This window comes from Nicotiana sylvestris, chromosome 2, assembly GCF_000393655.2.
Source record: "Nicotiana sylvestris chromosome 2, ASM39365v2, whole genome shotgun sequence".
Taxonomy (NCBI): domain Eukaryota; kingdom Viridiplantae; phylum Streptophyta; class Magnoliopsida; order Solanales; family Solanaceae; genus Nicotiana; species Nicotiana sylvestris.
Window position 1 is genome coordinate 148,485,155 of NC_091058.1, and position 12,472 is coordinate 148,497,626.

General features: G+C 37.7%; 1 protein-coding gene across 3 annotated transcripts; it reads left to right on the plus strand.

Moving 5' to 3' along the window:
* Nucleotides 1–1,648: 1,648 nt before the first annotated feature.
* On the plus strand, nt 1,649–9,500 carry LOC104230245 (uncharacterized). 3 transcript variants are annotated; one of them, XM_009783004.2, is made up of 13 exons: nt 1,649–1,993; nt 3,706–3,803; nt 3,892–3,978; nt 4,083–4,230; nt 4,325–4,954; nt 5,366–5,508; nt 5,588–5,785; nt 5,876–5,966; nt 6,050–6,218; nt 7,916–8,026; nt 8,108–8,204; nt 9,006–9,115; nt 9,196–9,500. In XM_009783004.2, exons 1-12 carry the CDS (start codon nt 1,805–1,807, stop codon nt 9,073–9,075), a joined length of 2,031 nt encoding a protein of 676 aa, XP_009781306.1. In that variant the 5' UTR covers nt 1,649–1,804; the 3' UTR covers nt 9,076–9,115; nt 9,196–9,500. The 3 variants fall into 3 exon arrangements, with proteins under 3 accessions (XP_009781306.1, XP_009781307.1, XP_009781305.1); XM_009783005.2 differs by having other exon boundaries at nt 9,272–9,500; XM_009783003.2 differs by having other exon boundaries at nt 1,650–1,993; nt 9,006–9,500.
* The last annotated feature ends 2,972 nt before the right edge of the window (nt 9,501–12,472 follow it).

Genomic DNA, 12,472 nt, shown 5'->3' on the forward strand with positions numbered 1-12,472 from the left:
GTAGGGTCATCCTTACTCAGTTGAACCGAGCGAGGAAGTCCCTCAGCCCCTCCCCCGGAGACTGTTTAATAGCAAATATTCATTCACTCTCGCCTCAGCCTTCTTGGCCCCTACATGGGCCGTTACGAACTTGTAGGCCATCTTTTCAAAAGTTTCAATGAAGCGAGCAGGCAGTTGCGAATACCATGTTAACGCTCCTCCTGTGAGGGTTTCACCGAATTTTTTTAACAAAATGGAAGACACTTGTTCTCTGGTGAGGTCATTGCCCTTCACGGCGGTGCGTAGTAAGTCACGTGATCTTCAGGGCCAATTTTGCCATCATATATCTTGAGGTAGGGTGGCATTTTAAAGGTTTTTGATATGGCATGTGGGGCGGCATCATCACTATAAGGCTGCTCGACGAATCGACCGGCATATCTCTTCGGCAAAAGCTTAGGGGCGCCTGGTATCTTATCGACCCTTTCTTGGTGTTCTCTCATTTGGTCTCGGAGTACTCTATTCTGATTCTCCATTTTCCGCATCCTTTTTAGAATGGTTATAAGAGCATCATCGCCTGCACTATTAACGACATTGTGAATAATACCTGTTTGTTGGAAGAGGATGGAGTTGGGTGTGCTGCTTGTTCGCTGGTTGTATAATGCAAGTTCTTGCGATTTTATAGCCGTGTCCCGGGCATGCTTACAGAAGACGCTGGTTAGTGTATCGGTTAGCCACGCCTCAAAGAGCTGTTTTATGGTTGGGGGGGGTCTCCTGTGCCACAGACGTATGAGCTCCCTTACCCAGAGATTTGGTGATGTTGCAGTGAGGAGGAGGTGATCCACCTCGCCTAGGGGAGGCATGGGGCGTTGTGTCTCCATATGCTGTTTCAGAGCTTTCATTGATGACGTTTATGAGGTTGGTTGGAAGATCACCTATTATCCTCGTCCTCTCTTCCCTGTTACCTGCCATATTGGGATTTGTGTACACAAAAAAGGAGATCTTATTCTTGTTTTTTTTTCTTTTTATGTCCGAGATTCGTGTTAGCAATAGATCTAGAAACTAAAAATATGACAAGGAAATCCCCGTAGACGGAGCCAAATGAGATACGTTATAATAAAAGTTTAGGAACCTTAATTAGGAAATATTTAATAAACTTTAAAACTCCGCCTGTTCACTTTATTTGTCCAATATTTTAAAAATAGATTTTCACTATTACTTATCACTTTTAACATATTAAGAGAAGACAATTTTTTTTTTCCCGTTATACCTACAATATTAATTAGTCTTTTTAAATCATTTCTCAAATCCATTAAAAATATGCATCAATTAATATGTGTATCATGGTAAATTATGTATTTTATTTATTATTTCTTAAAGAGTGAACAAAATCCATAGTGAACAACTAAAAGTGAACGGTGGGGGTATATATAGAAAATTTCGATAAATATTGTGAATCTACATGGGACTTGTGTGGTAGATCCGCCAACAAGTCATGCCTTATTGGCCTTTATTATGCACGCCATCTGGTGAGAAACGTAAAGTATTTTTCCCTCTCGATTTCTCCGTACAGTAATAAAGAATAAAGAAATAGCAAAAAATATTCGGCGCACATGATGGTCCTAAAATTCGCATCCACATCATTCCTTTAAAAATAATCTGCAGAGGCGGGTAAATTTCGAAAAACCAATTTCATTTCAATCCAAAAATTTCATTTTTCCAAATTCATTTCCCGCCCTCTACAAGAAATAGAAAACCCCCCAAACCGAAAACAAAATCTATTTACAAATTACAAGTAAACTTTCCCTCTCTACTCCCTGCTTGTACAATGGCTGTTGCTTCAGGTTCTAAGCAAAAGGAAGGAAAAATGAAGAGCCCAACGAAGAAGAGAAATAAGGAGTCTCAAGAGCAATCGGAAAAGGTTATTTCTACTCCTGCGAAGCGTAACAATTGTCCCGGAGTACGCCTTGTGGGTGGGCGAATCTATGATTCTTTTAATGGCAAGACATGTCATCAGGTACTTTACTTACTACATCGTCACTGATTAATAACAGATTATGCTTGTGTTATACCTATTAATTGGTCTGTGTTTACTCTACTTGATGTGCTAATCAGTAGGAAAGCTGATAAGGGACTGAGGTTTCAGTGACTTGTTTTAAAATTAGGAAAATGTATTATAAATTGTTGTAAGTTGTTATATATGACTAGGACCATACGGAGAATTACTGGATTATTTGATTCCAAAAACCACCATTCATGGGTTGACGTTGATCCATGAAGGGCAGATGTAGAGTTCTAATTTAGTAGTTTTGGCTTGAACCTATATTTGTTTAAGAATTCACTAAATAAGTAAAATCAATTGATATTGAACCCAGTAAATCAAACGAGTTATGTTAGAATCCTGAACTCAATCCTTTATTAAAGTTCAAACACTGTCAAAAGTCAAAACTTGAATTCGCCTCTGTCCATGATGTAGAGTAAGTGAATTCAGTGGTGCAATTAGGGTGACAAGCAAATGTTGCTTCAAGAGAGTAATGAGTTAGGTTCCCTTAATATATGAATTCTAATGGGGTTATAGGGTTTGTTTCAATGGCAACCATAGTGTAGAATGTGACGCGCAGTAGGTGCATGTCATTATTCCAAATTTTGGGTGGTGAACTGAATTTGGTAATTAAGTGGAGAAGGGTAGAGAGGTGAGCCATTTTCATTGAGAAGTTTGAACATAGTGGGTTTTTGTTTATAAATAAAAATATAGATTCCAATGTGCTTCTAGGGTTATGGTTCAATGGCATAGCGCAGCACGTGATGTGTGGTGGGTGCATGACATCATTTTTAAATTTTGGGCGGTGAACAAATCTGGTATTTAAATGGGAATGGTAGAGGGGTGAGCCATTATGCACTGCGAAGTTGGAACATAGTGGAGTCTTTGTTTATCAAAAAAGGGAGGAGGAGGAGGAGGTGGAGGAGGCCGAGGAGGAGGAGGTTGAGGAGGAGGAGGAGGCCAAAGCAATGGGTTTGCTGCATATGCAGTCTATCCCCATTTAAGTTTGCTCTTGTGAAATTATTACTACTATCTTTTTTCCCCTAGTGATTTATGTGCTTCTGCTTCATTGCATTGTTCATCTTCATTGCATTATTCATTAATGTAGTATTTATTGTCCAAAATCAACATTTACCCTTCATATGCATTTTCTGCTGCATTTGGATGGAAAAATGTGCTGCCACCATACTGCTACTTTTGGATTTCTTAATTAGTGAAGCATGTTTCTAACTTTGTCTATATTTTCTGAAGGAATTTATTTTTGTGCGCTAGACACAAGTCAAGACTGTTGTAGAAATTAATGCAAGATTTCATTTTGTAGCCAAGCATAAAGGAAAGAATATTCTCTTTTTTCCTGCTTTGGTTTCACAGGAGATGTAAAGTTCTCTTGATGAAAGAGTCTAAAAACTGAACAATGGTTTTGGTGATTTTTCTTGCATTTTCAAGTAGAAGTTATTATTTGAATAATTTAATTTGGATAAAAATGTATTTGAAGCAAGACAAACCTGGCGAAGCTTTATGCTTCTTTACGGCATTTGGTTCATTTGTGTTAACATGCGGCTCTTGCACTACTCGTTGTCCATTTCTCATTACTGGGTGCATAGCATTGCAGATTATGAACTTATTGTCCTTCATCCTTTTGTTCTTTCAGCATCTCTTGTACTAACTTTTTACTGAACTTCATGCAGTGCCGCCAAAAGACTATGGACTATATGGCTGCGTGTAAGAATATGAGAAATGATAAGCCTTGTCCAATTCGTTTCTGTCATAAATGCCTATTAAACAGGTTAAAAGCCTTCCATCTTAATTTTTTCTGACAGCCACTATTCTTTTTATTTAAATGTGTACTTATGTTTTGTGAGCTTTTGAACTAGGTATGGTGAGAAGGCAGAAGAAGTATCACTTTTGGAGGATTGGAAATGTCCAAAATGCAGAGGCATTTGTAACTGCAGTTGTTGCATGTGTGTAGCCTTCTTTAGTTTGTTTTTAATATTTATTCTTTGAAAATAAATTTTAACATGGTCTTGGCAGCTTAATACTGAATACTGACTAACTCAATTCCCAGGAAGAGACGGGGTTGCCAACCCACCGGTATACTTGTGCACACAGCAAAGGCAACAGGATATTCTTCTGTTTCAGATATGCTGCAGACTAAGGGGCTTAATAATATTGATCGCATCAAAATTCTGAAAGACACTAATACTACAAACAATGTAATTTTGCTTTGATATCATTATTATGACACTGATAATAGGGAAATATTTGTCTGATTGTTAGCTCTGATATCTTGTTTCTAAATATTGACAGGAGGAAAGCATTGTTTTTCCTGAAAATCGGGGGAAGGAAAATTGTGTTGAAGGGGTGATAGACTTAATTATGCATCCTTCTCATTTGCCAAAAAGTCCCAGTGCGGGCTGTAAAAGGAAAGTGGTTAACGAAAAGCCCGATGGAAGGCTTTCATTAAAGGAGAATAATCCTCTTGGCAAGGGAAAATCTAAGAGAATCAAGCAAGAGGGAGCAACTGAAGTGAATGGTAAGACAAACAGTCCTAATAAAAGGAGATCAGGGAATAATGAAGTGAGTGACCTTGGTGTACAAAACATTCCATCTTCTGAAGATAGTCCACATGGTGGTGAAAAGAAGCCAAAAAAATTGATGCAAGGTCAACCAAGATCAAATTTTGATAGCAAGAGAGGTGCTGTTGCATCAGTGAAAGAAACTCTATTAGAAAAATCTCAAGATTCTAGAAAGAATGGCAAGGAAAGATCTGTCGAGGAAGGTTCTGTGAAAGATAACACTATTGAAAATAAGGATCCTTTTGCCTTAACTTCATTGCCCCAGGGCACTGGTTTGACAGCTGTTGGTGGCATTGATCTACAGTCGGAAGATATTGGGAATGCTTTACAATTTTTAGAGTTCTGTGCGGTTTTCGGAAAGGCAAGTAACTTAATACCAATACAAACTCTATTATGACAGCATGGTAAAAATATTTTTCATGCATTGAAGCTGTAATGTGGACGGGCACTTGTCATAGCTTCATTACTGAATTTCATGCTTGCCTACACATAGGGTACTGTTTGTTTTTCCTTAGTTCATTATTTCATTTTTGTTTCCCAAGTCTTGAAACTTGGTACATAGGGTATATCTGTTGGCGAGTTGCTTAGCTGAACACAAGTTTTATTGCCAGATTTCTTATGGAACATCTGTTTTCCACATGTAGTGTGCTTTCTTATCCACTTGCTTTGTTGCCAGTGGCTCTTTTCTGTTTCTAGATCTGTAGCATTTAGGAGGTGTACACAATTGGCTGATCAAATTTTTCTCAATTGTTCTTCTGTTCACGTTTGATAGATTCTTGACATCAAGAAAGGGCTACCAGAAGCTGTTCTTAGAGATATAATGCAGGGGAGAAGTTCACGACGTGGAAAATGTTCTTTGACAATACAGTTTCTTAGTAACTTGCTATCATTTTTAAAGGATGAGGATGAGGAAAGGTATAACTTTTTCTTCACATTTGTTTAAGAAGCACATTTCTTACATCTTCTAACATTTATATATGAATTTATTTTCCAGATTTTCAGCAGTAACTTCAACAGAAGGGAAAAACACATGGTATGCTGATATTAAAATGTGCATCTCAGAATCCCCCAGTGTTTCAAGAACCATGGGCTTGGATTCTTTAAGTAATGGAGCTGATCAATTTGAGAACTTGAGTCCCTCAGAAAAGCTCAAGATATTAAATTTTATCTGCGATGAAGTCCTTGAAACTGTGTAAGTATTGTCCTAGCCTTTTCCTTTCATCATTGTGTTTTCTATTATCTGTTTGTCTTTTTGTTGAAGTGAATTTATATCTTTTTCCAGAAAGATAAGGGATTGGATTGACGATCAAAACACAAAATTTGCTGAAAGGGCAAAGGAAGCAAAAGAAAAAGTTATTGCTGCAAAAGATGAGGTATGGAAGATATAAAAACAAACTTAACCTCATTGTGTGTCAAGTTACGAAAGCTAAAATATGAAATGTTATTACTTGTATAGGAGAAGCGCCTGAAGCAGAAAATGCAGGATTGGATAGCTCAAGCCCTAATTGCGAAAAATGGTGCTCCACTCTCAATATCCGAACATGAAGCAATTGTTTCTCAAATTAAATGTGAAGCAGCAGAAGCTCATGCTTCTGTGATGGAGTCAAAGAACACTTATTCAAAGTGTACGTTCTTATTCTACATGCAGGTTTTAAGTTCATTTATTTTACATGTATGACTTGCATAAGTGTGCATATCTAATCAGTCATGTTAAAAGGAAGCCCAAAATGGAAAGACATGTTAATAGAGTAGATTTTCTGTTCATGATGGTGTTATGTGGACCAATAAACGACTTGTTATATATTTTCTATTCTAGCTCTAGAACCATGTCATCAGTTATTACCTTATAGGATATATAGAGCCCCAGGAGAGATTCTAAACCTTTTGCTTTAACATGGAGTAAGTTTCGTGCTAGTACACCAACTTAAAGAGGCGCAATTAAGTTAGTTACATTCATTCTATTTGTCTCATTCTAGATTGAATAGAAGGTTTTCCTTGTTCACTTGCCATAAATAATGTTATTGGCAAATCTGATTCCTAAACCAGAGAAACTATAGTTATAATCACAAGCTCAATCTGGATGTAATATACATACTGCAGGTTATCATCTCTCTCTCTCTCTCTCTCTCTCTCTCTCTCTCTCTCTCTCTCTCTCTCTCTCAGGGAGAGGTAGAGATAGAATTAGACAAATAGATTGACATCAGTTAGCTTGGACTGCATTAAGACTTGATTTCAGTATTGATGTAGCATCAGCTGATTCAAGTCCTGCAAATGTAGTTGGTAGTTAATATTGAGAGAGTTTGAGTGTCTTGTAAGAAAGCTTTGGGTGTTATCATTTTGTATCTATAGTATGCCATGATAAATAAAAGCAATATTTGTTTTGCAACCTGATGCAAAAGTGTTGCTATTCAGCGTGCTGCAAGATGCTGGGTTTTGATGCATGCACCTGCCTATTTTTATTGTGGTAACTTATTTTACTGTACATGATGTTTGAGTTTTTAATGGTTGTCAAAGAGTGCTGGTATTTTAGGATTGTTTAGTCTTGTATATGATAGCATTTGCCTACAATCTTTGATTTGCCTTGTGAAACTGTTGAGCTTTTACCAATGCAAAATTCTGTCTTCTTTCCAAGGTTTTGGAATGGGCTAAGATCTTGTGTGATTTTGAATTCAAGACTAAATAGCCCCTCCCAGTTAAATCTTATGGTTAACTCAGCGAATAGTTAACTTTGCAAGTTGAATGACAACATTGCCCTTAGGGAGAGTACCTTTACTCTCCTCTCATCAATTGAAAATTTGTTAAATATTCCACTGTCTTACAAAGGTTAGTATTTTCTCCGAGAAATTTATTATTAAATTGTATGCTGAGTTGATCATAAAATGCTTTTACTTGTTTCACTTTTTGGACCAATATATAATTTGATCCAGTCAAGCACATCGGTAGATCACCATCCTTCTCAAAGAAGTAAATTGTAGTACCTTGATAATATGGTGAATAGGTTGTCGGCCGTTGCCCCACATTCCATAATATAATGGCTAGTGAAAAGATGGAAACTTCTACTTTTTCACAACCATCAAACACCTGCACCATGCGACCAGAGAGGATAAAGAGAAGATCAATAACACCAAAATCAATCATGTAAAGTGAAACAAAGCAAAATTATATTAACATATGTTGCTATTTCTCCATCCAGGCTTTCACTTTATTCATAAATGAAATTTCTTTATGAGATATGCGAAATGCTTGTTTGTTGATGATTCCTGGTCTATTGTAATTTCAAATATATATATATATATTCTGACTGTTTTCTTTTTATCTATAGATAATCAAAGATCTGAAGCTGTTAGGACAGAGCCTTTCTTTTTAGGCACTGATGGTAATGTGTATTGGAGACTAAAATGCTATTATGACAAATCCGTTCTATTATGTCAAGGTTGGTTCAAGTATATGACATTTTGCTCTGTTTTTGCAACTGGCATTTGAATGACCTTCTCTATAACTATTTCATATACAGACATAGGAACTGGTGATACTGCTGCATCTGATGAAAAATGGTCCGCTTTTGATGTTGGACAGAAAGAAATCATTGAGAAGCGCATTAATTTTTCAAGGTTTGTAATGCAAATACTATATTTCATTAAACTGGTAGAGATTTCCAGGACTGGGTTCCCATTTTTTCCAGCTAGCTATTTGAAGAGCCTGAATTTCAGGATTGACATGCTTTATTGTCTAGAATAAGAAACAAGTGCATTGACTGGACACCATTTACAGAATCCTAAGAGAATATTTGCTGTAATTGGGATAGCAGGACAAACAGGATAGGAATTTCTCCTGAGAATAAATCTCTTAATCTGTTCATATGAGACCATCCACTTTAAATCTTCCCCGATTCACTTGCAGACAAGTTGTATGTTTCAACACAGTTTTGTCTGATTGTCTGACCTTTAGGATTTTCCTACTTTTTGACTTGTCAAAAAAAAAAAAAGAAGGTTTTCTCCTAGTTCTATTGTTTGGTCAGTGTAAAAGCTCCTTTTAGTTTCTTCTTTATTGTTCTGGAATATGCGAACTGTAGTACTTGCCTTTCTGATTGCTACTTAGACCACTCCCATGGAGGGCCGAAAGGAATATACTTTTCCCCTGTTCTATGCGCAGGAAGTCAGAAATGGCCTTGTACCAGTCTAGTAATTGAGATAAAACATCCTTTAGTAAGGTGAAAAATGCATTCATTTGTCTCATGGATCAAGTAATCCTTGCTGCCAATATGTTGTCTCGGCTTCTACTTGCAGTTTCCCACTTCGGATTAGCATTACTTGGATGCTGATCTAGTATAAAGTTAATAATCTTTCTGAGTTGATCAGGCGTTACTGTTTGTAAGTTTTAATTCAGAATGAATCATATTTCTTCAATTGCAGGGTAAAGAGGGTCAGAGCTCACAAAGTCCAGGGGATACTTCCATCTCATAATAGTGAAGCTATTGCTTAAGATCTTTTATGATTTTTGACAACCACGTAGTAGAACCCAGGTACTAAATATGTTCTGTAACATGTCAAGAGATGCCTGCCTAGCTAAGATCAACAACCATTGTTATCATATTACATGCAGTTCCTTGGAGGAATTCAGTGGGTAGCGGCTTCTCTTATGGATGGTACTTTCACCCTTATCTTTCTGTGACTTGCAGATTCACAGTACCAGAAAAGAAGAGGGTAGAGGATAGGATTTGAAGATTACATTTCAATATGTTACCTTTACCTTCTGGTTGTAACGTTTTGTCAGTCACCTCTAGGAATATTGTAACTGCAGTTGTATCTAGTTTCGATTGTAATGTGCCTTCTCCATCCACATCCTTTTGTTGTTTCTATTTGAACTGCATTTAATGGTAGCATTATCTTATAACATACTTGTTGCTATATGATGTGTGCTGAGGTCATTTGTGTTGAATTTGGCAAAGTCCCACATCGGTGGGTTAGTCATTTGGTTGGGAAATTTTCCCTATAAAAGAAGGCTTAATGTTTAGGATTTAAACACACCTCTCATTTGCCTTCTCATCTGTTTAAGGCATTTGTATCTTCTCTCTTTAGTATTATTTCACTTGTATTTTTGGAGTGAAATAAAATATTGGTTGTGTCCGAGGAGTAGGCAAAATTAGCCGAACCTCGTAAATTCTGGTGTTCCCTTTATTGTTGCTTTATTGTCTTATTTATTATTTGGTGGTTGTCATAATTTTTGGTATAGTAGTTGTGACTTATTCACACTATATACATTTGGCTTCCGCAACAATTGGTATCAGAGCCAAGGTACTGTCTAAGTATGCTCTGTGGTTGCAGCATAGTCTGATCTTCCACATCAGAAAAGATTTATCTTGGTAACTGAGTCAAGGTTCTGTCTGAGTATGCTCTGTGGTTGCAGCTTAGTCTGATCTTCTACATCAGAAAGGAAATAATCTTGATTTGTGTCGTCAGCTATTAAATAATATTTGTGTCAAATATGGGAGACAATAAACAAGAAGAATCTACATCAAGTGTCAACAATACGTCATCATTGGCATCTTCGCTTATGACAAGAATTGTGTCAAATGCGAAATTTGCGGTAGAAATTTTTGACGGGTCCGGACATTTTGGGATGTGGCAAGGCGAGGTTCTAGATGTCCTTTTTCAACAAGGGCTAGATCTGGCCATTGAAGAAAAGAAACCAGATGTTATTGGAGAAGAAGATTGGAAGATTCTCAACCGTGTTGCTTGCGGTACCATTCGATCCTACCTTGCTAGAGAGCAGAAATATCCATACACAAAGGAAACTTCTGCAAGTAAATTATGGAAAGCACTGGAGGATAAATTTTTGAAGAAAAATAGTCAAAATAAATTGTACATGAAGAAGAGACTGTTTCACTTCACCTATGTTCCTGGTACCACGATGAATGAACATATCACCAGTTTCAATAAGTTGGTCACAGATTTGCAAAATATGGATACAACTTATGATGATGGTGACTTGGCCTTAATGTTGTTGGCGTCACTTCCTGATGAGTACGAGCACCTTGAAACTACTCTACTCCATGGAAATGACGAAATTTCTCTCAGAGAAGTTTGTTCGGCTTTGTACAGCTATGAACAAAGAAAGCGAGAAAAACAGAAGGGCGGAGAAGGAGAAGCACTATTTGTGAGGGGTCGTCCTCAAAATCAAACGAGGACAAAGAAGGGAAGATCCAAGTCAAGATCCAGACCCAGCAAAGATGAATGTGCCTTTTGTCGAGAAAAAGGGCACTGGAAGAAAGACTGTCCGAAGCTGAAGAATAAGGCCAAACATAACAATGGAAAGGCCATTATGGATTCAAATGTAGCTGATTGTGATGATTCAGACTTCTCATTAGTTACAACAGAGTCATTAACATCATCAGACATATGGTTGATGGACTCGGCTTGTAGCCATCATATGTGTCCCAACAGGGACTGGTTTGTGGAATTTCAAGAAGGAGAATATGGAGTCATCCACACAGCGGATAACAACCCTCTTACCTCATATGGCATTGGTTCAATACGATTAAGGAACCACGATGGAATGATCAGAACATTAACAGATGTTCGATTTATACCGGATTTGAAGAAGAATCTCATCTCTGTAGGAGCCCTAAAATCAAAAGGGTTCAAAATCATTGCAGAAAATGGAGTGATGAGAGTATGCTCCGGTGCACTAGTGGTAATGAAGGCTAATCGGAAGAATAATAATATGTACCGCTATCGTGACAGTACAGTTATTGGGACAACGACAGTGACATCCAGTGACGACAAAGAGGCAGAAGCAACCAAGCTATGGCACATGCGCTTGGGACATGCTGGAGGAAAATCCTTGAAAACTCTATCAGATCAAGGATTGTTAAAAAGGAGTCAAGGCTTGCAACTTGGAGTTTTGTGAGCATTGTGTTAAAGGGAAACAGACAAGGGTTAAATTTGGTACAGCGATCCATAATACTAAAGGCATTTTGGATTATGTACACTCTGATGTTTGGGGTCCTTCCAAAACACCTTCATTGGGTGGGAAGCACTATTTTGTAACCTTTGTTGATGATTTTTCCCGAAGAGTATGGGTGTATACAATGAAGAGCAAAGATGAAGTGTTGGGAATTTTTCTCAAATGGAAGACGATGGTGGAGAATCAAACAGGCAAGAGGATCAAGTGTATTCGCACAGACAATGGAGGTGAATACAAAAATGATCATTTCAATAAGGTCTGTGAAAATGATGGCATCGTCCGACACTTCACTGTTAGACATACACCACAACAGAATGGAGTGGCAGAACGTATGAACCGGACCTTGCTGGAGAAGGTACGGTGTATGTTGTCCAATGCTGGCTTGGGCAAAGAATTTTGGGCTGAGGCAATTACATATGCATGCCACCTCATTAATCGTCTACCATCTGCTGCTATTGATGGCAAGACACCATTTGAAAAATGGTATGGAAAACCTGCTGTAGATTATAACTCTTTGCACGTGTTTGGCTCAACTGCATATTATCATGTGACGGAGTCAAAATTGGATCCAAGGGCAAAGAAGGCTATTTTTATGGGAATTACTTCTGGAGTCAAAGGATATCGCTTATGGTGTCCTATGACAAAGAAAGTAATATTCAGCAGGGATGTTACCTTTGATGAATCTGCTATGGTAAATAAGGTAACAGAAGATACCAAACAAAATAAAGGTGCTTCTAAGCAGGTGGAGTTTGAGGGAAAATTTATTTTTCCTACACAAGAAGCAGAGGAGGAAACAAATGAAGATTACCCTCTGGAAGGAGAGCCAGTAGAGGAGATTCCAACTCAGGAACCTCAACAACAACTTGAATCAATAGCAACCAGCAGGCCAAAAAGAACAATAACGAAACCTGTT

Bases quoted from the DNA above. Each gene is read 5' to 3' on its own strand.
- LOC104230245 (XM_009783004.2), top strand. From the start codon at position 1,805: ATGGCTGTTGCTTCAGGTTCTAAGCAAAAGGAAGGAAAAATGAAGAGC. The intron at 4,231-4,324 runs GTAATTTTGCTT...AAATATTGACAG, and splicing joins ACACTAATACTACAAACAAT to GAGGAAAGCATTGTTTTTCC. The intron at 4,955-5,365 runs GCAAGTAACTTA...CACGTTTGATAG, and splicing joins TCTGTGCGGTTTTCGGAAAG to ATTCTTGACATCAAGAAAGG.